Here is a 7,959-nt window from a genome sequence, read left to right as displayed (position 1 = left end):
GAAGTTGTGGGGCAGTTACCTTCAGGTGGGGAGGGGGACATTCAAACCACTCTGCCTCCAGGGAAGAACACTGCCCACAGGATACTAAGTCTTCCCGAGCAGGAGATAGGACGTAGAAAAGCCCCACTTCCTTTTTATTTAAATACCCTAAATATATCACAACGGAACATACACTGCACTTTAATGGTAAAAAGATACAAGTTTATAACATCTTATAAAAACTACCATTTAAAAGTGATCTTGTTCATCTGATATTTCCCTCCCCAATAGCAAAATAAGTATATTAAAAAAAAAGGGGGGGGGGTAGGAGGGGCTATGGAAGGGGGACGCCCCCGGGCGGCAGCAGAGGCAGAGCATCTGGGGAGGGGGACAGTCAAGGTGGGCTCTGCTCACCTATCCTCCAGTGTCAAGCCATGGGGCACAGTCAGTAGCTAAGTGATGACGAGAGGCTGCGGGGGTGGCTGGAGGGGAGGGGTGCTGGCAGGGCGTGGGGCAGTAGCCCACCCAGGGACTGGCACCACTTTCTCCCAGGTCCCATTCCACATCCTGGTGTGAGAGCTGCCCTGCCTCCACCTACCCTCACCCCAAACATACCTGAGGCATCTTTCCAGTGCTAGGCTCACCCCAGCCAAGGGGCAAGGGGAGGCACTGGGCCCAGGAGCCTGTGCTGCCATCTTGGTCTGGGTTTCCTGGGGTGTGAGTGGGGCTCCTGGGCCCCAGGCACTCCTCTGCTCCTCTCTCCCATATTTGCTGCCCCAGGACATTTGCATGCCAGCAACAAAACTGCCCTCCTGCTGTGAGGCTCCCCCACTCCCAAGCCAGGGCGGAGGAGCTCTGGCACAGCCATGTGCAGGCACAAGTCCCCTCCCTCCTACCCACCCAGTCGGGCAGGGAGCCAAGGCCTGCAGGGGCCAGGGCACATTCTGATCGAGCACACCTATGCACACATGGGGTCATAGGTCACCCCCATGTTGCTCCTCACACCCCTCCCCCCCAAACAGTGGCACTCCAAGTGGCAGGGAGTGAGACCTCCTATTTTCAAAAGCACTTTTGGAGGGCAATTTCTAAATGCAGCCTTCCTAGGAGTGGCAGAAAAACCTAACAGGGAGAGAGAGATGCCCTGGGTGCAGGGCCCACAACGCAGGCCTGAGCTGGGCCCAGAACACACTGCCCAGCGCCTCCCCAAGGAGGAAGTCTAAAGGGCGCCTCATCTCCTTTTCCCCTGACACTCGCACCTCAGAGGGTGCAGCCCTCCTGGAATAGGTAGCAGCCAGGTGTCGGGGCCACTGCGCCCTTGCCCCCCATGCATGCAGGAGGCTGCTGCACATGGCCTACGCCCCCAGCCTGCGTGCAGCTTCTCTCAGTCTCCACGATTCTGTCTAAGACAGCCCTCCCCACACAGGTCAGGGCAGGCCACAGTGGTCAACCAAACTCCAGAACCTCCCGTAAGGATCCTTTCTTTAGCAGGAACAAAGAGGGTTTTTAATTTCACCTTAAAAATGTCACGTTCGCAAGCCGTGGTTTGGGTGAGGACCACCCTACCACCAGCCTGCGCAATCAACCTTAATAAACCCCTCCAAAACAAAGTCCCTCAGCTCCTGCTGGGACATCAAGCACCCTTCAGATGTGGAGGGGGGGAGGGGGCTCAGTCAGCCCCTAAGCTGAGGGCCAGAGAAGGGTCTGGCTCAGTAGCAGGCCTTCTCCTCCAAGCACACAAACACAAGCACTCACAAAACTACACACTGACGCACACCTGATCGCTTTTTTCGGGGTGCACAGCATGCTGGTGCTGGGGCAGAGGAGCCGAGCACAGCTGAGAAGGCGGCCCCCATGAGGCTCCACGCCCAGCACTCCTTGGCCCACTCGCCGTCCAGAGGGAAGCCCCATCCTGCTCTTTGGGACCGAAGGCCAGACCCCTCTCTCCTACCTGAACACAGTGATGGGACTTGGGCATTCAACCGTCACATCGGGGGACACCGAACTCCTCTGTTTCTCCGACAGCTGTTAGCCGATGCGGGACCGGGCTCAGGTCTCCCCCAGGAGGGCCCAAGGACAGAGAACCCACTCTGACATCCTGCTCAACCTGTCTGGCTGCAGGACTCAACGGCAGCGAGGTAGCCACATATTTTCTCCAAGACCACTTGCCCAAAGAGAGAGGGGAAGGGCATCCCGGGCCTTTCTCTCCCAAGTTTCCTCCAAAAGGCACTTGAGCTGACCCCTGGGGTACTCCCAGTGTGGCACGGGCTGTCACAGCACCCACGGGCACAGCTCCAGCTCTTCCCTGGAGGACGGAAGAGGTGCCATACATGGTTTTTGGATCCGGCCTGAGTCTGCTCCTCCTACTGTTCTTCCTCTCACCTCTACAGTGTATAAGAAGGCCAAAGTGAGCTCAGTTGCCATCCCTGAACCTATTCCCCCTCACCAAGGTGAGGCGCAGGGCCGCGGACACCGAGGAGCTACTGCAGCTAACTGAAGACTGAATTCTGGGGAGGGCTGCACCAGCCACAGTCCCTGCCCTGGGCCAGGACTCCACGCCTCCAGGCTGCCTGCACACACAGTTCACCTGCTGAAACTGCTTTGAGATCAACAGAAACAAGAACAGAACACACACACACACACACACACACACCCTCCCCCAGTCTTTTCCACGCCAGCTGCCAGCTGCAGTCCACGGCTGTGGGAGCCACGCTTCATTCTTGGTCCTGTACCTCGAGTCCCCACTGCTGACTGCAGTCAAGGGTCCAGGGACTGGCTCTGCCACCCAGGAATGCTGCAGGAACTTCCCCGAGATACGCGGAGTCTCAGATTAGTTACAGAGCTGACGCTCTGGGGCCACTGTGCCCTGATCCACGCTTCTGGTCTCCTGGGTCCACGTCTTCAGGAGGGGACAGGTTCAGATCGGGTGGTGGTGGGACCATCAGACCAGAGGGGGTGCACTCGTCAGCAGATTCTTCTGCTCACTCCCACCACCCAGGGCCCCTTGCGCCTAGAGAGAGAACTGCCCGTCGGAAGTCTTGGACTGGCACCCTTGGCACATCCGTTTGTGTCTGAGTAATCGATCTGTCCGAGAAAAACACTGAGAAGAAAGCGAGGGTTAAGCATCTGAGAAGAGAAACTGGACTCCCCGTGAGCTGGCTCCTCCCCGACGGGGGCACAGGTCAGAGTCCACGTCCCCCAGTACGTGCACAGATGGCACGAATGCACTGCGGTTGAGCGCGGGCTCTGGAGCCAGAGTGCCGGCTCAGTATGACCTTTGGCAAGTTACCCAGCCTCTACACTTCTCCGCACGAGACTACAGGCAGCTCCTCAGCCTGGCTGGAATCTGATGAGTCCCTATCCCCAGGCAGGTACAGGGCCTGGGGCTGAGGACGGCGCAGCATCAGAGGGTGAAGCTTCAGCCCTCTGGGAGCTCTCGTCCGGGGTTTGCAGAGTTAACGCCAGTGTGGAGCAATGCCTGGGATCCAGCACAGCACCAGGAAGTGTTTGCTTTTATCGTTCCCCATCTCTTGCTCTCGTCTGGTCCTGGCACTTACATTCTCAGCAGAGCAGATTCAGACCCCAGGGCAACGATTTTATCTCTTCCTGCAGAGTCCACGACTCTGAAGCTGGACCGGATCCTGGCTCTGCCTCTGACCTGCTCTGTCCTTGGGAGACAAGGACAACACAGTGTCCGCACGGAGCTAGTGCAATGGGCCCATCAAGCATCTGTCAAACACGTTCTCACTGCGCCTGGCAGTCAGTGCTCGAGAAACGCGACTATGACTATTTTTATAATCCTCTAGGGGTCCTCTCCTGTGAGCAGCTGCCTGGAGCCGGGGCTGGACCTTCCCCCCGGGGCTAACACTGTGAGGAACGCCTGGTGGTCCGGAGAGCAGGCAGCAGGCAGGCCCTGGTGCACGTGCGAGCCTTACCTGGTGACACCGCTCACACTGGTACGGCTTCTCGCCACTGTGCACGCGCTTGTGGCGCTCCAGATGGTACTTCTGGATGAAGCGCATATCACAGACGTCACACTCGAACGGCTTCTCACCTGGCCCCGGTGGGGAGAGAAGTGGACATCAGGCGTCACACACGCAGCAACTGCGCTCCAGGGACTTTTACTCGTAGCCATGTGCAGACCCCGAGGCTACCATAAACGGGGAGGGGACTCCCAAGCTGCTGGTCTCAGCGACCCCAGGCCCTGAGCCACGCGATTCTCTTCCTCATCCCTCCATCTCCAGCATCTCCCCTTCACGAAATGCCACCGAGCTCCCCAGACACAGAGCGCGCGCTCCCCCACTCCCCGTGCCCGCAGCAGGAACGCACCAGTGTGAATGAGGATGTGCCTCTTGAGGTGGTAACTGCTCCGGAAGGCGCCAAAGCAGTGTTCGCAAGTGAAATTCTTGGGAATCTTTACTTGGAAAGAACCATTCTGCTCCACTACCACCACCTGCGGGCACCAGAGCCAGGTCAGCAGGTTCTCCCTCTGTCCCCCTCTAGCCAATGGACAAAGCAGCTTTCTAATGCTGTCTAGAGCTGCCACCATCTTCCACACTCCTGATAGTTAAGGGAGCCTCTGGGAAGGAAATGGAGTGGGTAAGCTCTGCTTTGGGTTGGGCACTGTGGCGTGGCAGGCTAAGCCATGGGGGCAGCGTGGGTGGGGCCTACACTCTCACACTCAGCTCTCGGGTCTGGCCTGAGCCGAAGTCTCTCCAACCTACGCCAAGGGTGCTTCGGTGAGGGCAGAGGTGGCCGCGAGACGAGACTGGGGGGAGCAGCAGTGAGGGGCCACGGCATCCTCGGGGACCTCTGGGCAATCGGTGCCAGTCCAGGGGACAACCCCATTACCTGCCTTTTTAACAGTCTTTTTCGAATGGGAGGCCTCAGCCAAGCTGTCGTCGTCTTTGCGGTTCCGGGACTTCTCGCTGTCTTTCCGATGGCCCTTCAAAGACAAATCAAACCCAAACTCACAGTCCACACAGGCCACCCGACGGGAGCCCACGCTTGCTGAGGGCTTGTCAATGAGGGCAAGGCGCAGGCCCCAAAGGTTTGGGGAAAGCAGCACCCACGTCCTCTCCCTGCACCTGAATCTTGAGAGGTCTCAGGTACAGCAGCGTCTCCCTCAGCTTTCTAAAGCACCCCCACGCGCTCGGCCCCCTCTCCCCGCTTCCCCGGCTTGCTGGCACACGGCCTGCGCTGTACCTGACTGGAGCACCTCAGCACGTCGGGGCTGCCTGCGCGCTCGCCGTTCTCGGCCTGCTTGCTGGCAATCTGGCTCAGCAGCATCTTCTTGCTGGCCGCGGTGGGAACCAGACTCACGCCTGCCAAGCCTTCACAAGCCAGGAGACTCGCCTGGGTGGAAAGGAGAGGAGGTGTCAGACTGCCTGGCAGGGGCCGCCACCCTCTCCAGATCCCCCTCGCTCGCCCGGCCACAAACTGCTTCTCTGGGGGCTGGTCCTCCATGCTGCCCAGCCTTGCGTCCTACAGGGTCCCCTCCCCTGCCTCACTGGCAACTACGCACTCATTCCGCTGTCCTTCGGCATCTGAACACACATCAAGTGACTAACCGAGCACCACTGCCACGGCTGTCAGAAGCAGAGCCCAGGGCCAGGCTGCGTGCGGGGCTTGCTGTCACCTTCAAGGTCTCTCTGCGCCTTGCAGTGAGTGGGTATGGGGGCTCTGTCCAGCTGACACAGTGACCTGGGAGAGCCCCAGGGGATCCCTGTCTGTCCTCACTCAACAGCCCTCAGCCTCAGAGCCCTCTTCTGATGGGCAGATCCTGCTGCTGCCGGCTGTGCATTCTATCGTGATTCCACTGATCAACATGAGACCATTTTTCTCCTTAGATCTTAAATTCCCCAAGTGTCCTCAGTTATAGCAGATACAGAAACTAAACCACCTAGAAGGATCCCAGTGTTGGATATATGATTTCTCCTGATCCCTACCCCCCAGACCACTGACACCTGTGCATCTATGTCCACATTTCTCTGTATTCCCTAACTCGGGCAAGTAAGGTTTAAACAAATAACCTGGTTTCGCTGTTGAATTTTCCAAATTGTTTAGCCGGCCTTAGAGAACACACTTTTCTTTACCGAAGAGAAGCCTGTTACAAACAGCTGCTCAGTAACCCCCCAAATTTATGAAGAAATTCCTTCTGGATGCTCGGCACACCTGGGCCGCTTCTGCCCCTTGCAGGGACTCCGTGGGGTCCAAGGTGCAGAGCGATGCGCCTCGGCTCTGCTGTGAGCCCTGAGCAGCCTCGGGCGGGGGTCTCCACCTTCCATAGCCTCAGCTTCCCTGAGAAGCCACCTGTCCTGGTGACCGTCCTTGCAGGGTTACCAGGCATGACTGCTCGGCAGTGCCCACCCCGGTAAGCGCTCTGACAGGGCATGAGCGCGCAGCACACTGTGAGGTGGGCACGGGAGGGAGCGGAGGCAGTGGAAGGCTCCTCTGTGCACGCCGGAGCAGCTGGAGGAAAGCCTGCTTTAACTGCGATCCTGGCTCCTGTTCCATCCTGGAACACTTCCGCAGGCCGACCCCTGGGAGGAAGCTGGGGAGAGCCTTGGAGCCTCTCTGCCCAGACACCTGAAGCAGCCTGTCTGGTCCCTCTCTCTCCACCTCCACACCCATAGGCGCTCTGCTGCCTGGCACTCTTCAGGGAGTCCCCAATCCCTGTGGAGTGAAGTCTACTTCCTTTGCAAGGCCTAAGATGCTCTTGGGTCACACTCGGCTTAGTTCTCCAGGAAGCAGCCCCTCCACACTCCCATTCTCCAATCTCCCCAGCTAGCCCCACCTAATCCTTCTACTGCTAACCCCCAAACTGAGCACCCCGGCCTCACAGGCCTCGTACACTCCCGCCCACCGTCTCCCTCATCTAGGCGCCCTTCTCCGCTCGCTTCACTGGCAAAACCCCGCACCTCCTTCAAGCTTCCTCTGTGATGCGTCTGCCTAGGCCGGCCGGCTAGGCCCTACGCATGGTGCTGTCACCACACAAACACAAACCAGCCTGTCTCTGCGTCCCTTTCCCCCACCCCAGCTAGCCTGGAAGCTTGCTGGGGACAAGGACTGTTGTATTCCTAGCACAATGCCTTGCGTGTCACAGCAGCCTCAACAGATTCCTGCTAGAAAAACAACACACGGCATCCACTAGACCACTCACTCCCTTACGCCCCTGGGCACTTCATGTACCAAGCGTCAAGGGAGTGTGGCTTCAGGAAGGTTCCTGTGATGCAACAAAGCCGACCTCCTCCATCTGACTGGAAGCCCCCTGCAGGCAGGGGCTGTGGCCTGTCTCCTCTCCTTCCTCTAGGTCTCCCCCGGGGGTGTTTAATACAGAGCTTGGCTCACTGGGGTTGGCCACTACATGGACTAAGGCAGCCTTCAAGAGTAAAACTGTGGAGGAGATTTTACCTGAGCCATGCTGAATTCTCACTTAACACAACCACAGTCCAGGCGCTCCTCGGGACCCTGCCGGCTGCAGAACTGTCACCAAATCCGCGTGACAGCTCCCTCGGGCCCCTTCAGCCCTGCTGCCATATTGAACTGCCAGCGTCTTCAAACCGAACTCCGGGTGTCCGCCCAAGCAGGGAGCAGAGGTGTTCCAAGAACCCCTGGTCTATTGTGTGCAGAGACAGAGGGTCTGCCAGCCCTGGTCTGCCAGTTGAGTTCTCCCGCTGAACTTCTCCCAACTGCTCCGGAAACCTGAAACCAGACAGGGAGATGGGGCCCGTTGAGTGCGACAATCCTCCGGCCCCGGAACGTGTGAAACAAACGCTCAGCTTCTCCGCCGGGCGCTTCCTGGGAAGCTCGCACAGAGGACAAGAGGGTTCAACTTTTCTAGGTCAGAAGGAGACGCTGGTCTCTGGGGCGAGGAGGGGCGGTCACGGCACCCAAAGTGACTGGGGCCTCCTAACAGAGGGACTCTGCCAACAGGGCAACTGCCTGGATGTACCAACTTAGGAATGGAAGGAGGGGGCGGAG

General features: G+C 58.5%; 1 protein-coding gene across 1 annotated transcript; it reads right to left on the bottom strand.

Moving 5' to 3' along the window:
• Window positions 1–164: 164 nt before the first annotated feature.
• ZNF740 (zinc finger protein 740) lies at window positions 165–7,680 on the bottom strand. The gene is made up of 6 exons (XM_051845548.3): window positions 7,390–7,680; window positions 5,182–5,331; window positions 4,832–4,921; window positions 4,306–4,429; window positions 3,912–4,030; window positions 165–3,076 (listed from the first exon to the last, which is right to left on the bottom strand). The coding sequence occupies exons 1-6, from the start codon at window positions 7,396–7,398 to the stop codon at window positions 2,987–2,989; spliced, it is 582 nt and encodes a 193-aa protein (XP_051701508.2). The 5' UTR covers window positions 7,399–7,680; the 3' UTR covers window positions 165–2,986.
• Window positions 7,681–7,959: the final 279 nt, after the last annotated feature.

The sequence above is a fragment of the Oryctolagus cuniculus genome, chromosome 11 (genome assembly GCF_051225735.1).
Source record: "Oryctolagus cuniculus isolate XC-2025 breed Fujian yellow rabbit chromosome 11, ASM5122573v1, whole genome shotgun sequence".
Classification (NCBI taxonomy): Eukaryota; Metazoa; Chordata; class Mammalia; order Lagomorpha; family Leporidae; genus Oryctolagus; species Oryctolagus cuniculus.
This window is presented reverse-complemented; position numbering and strand designations above follow the sequence as displayed.

What these genes read in the sequence shown, in the direction of transcription:
- ZNF740 (XM_051845548.3), bottom strand. An exon ending in TGCTGAGGTGCTCCAGTCAG is followed by an intron (nt 4,922 to 5,181) that starts GTACAGCGCAGG and finishes TTGTCTTTGAAG; the next exon opens with GGCCATCGGAAAGACAGCGA. An exon ending in CGAAAAAGACTGTTAAAAAG is followed by an intron (nt 4,430 to 4,831) that starts GCAGGTAATGGG and finishes TGGTGCCCGCAG; the next exon opens with GTGGTGGTAGTGGAGCAGAA.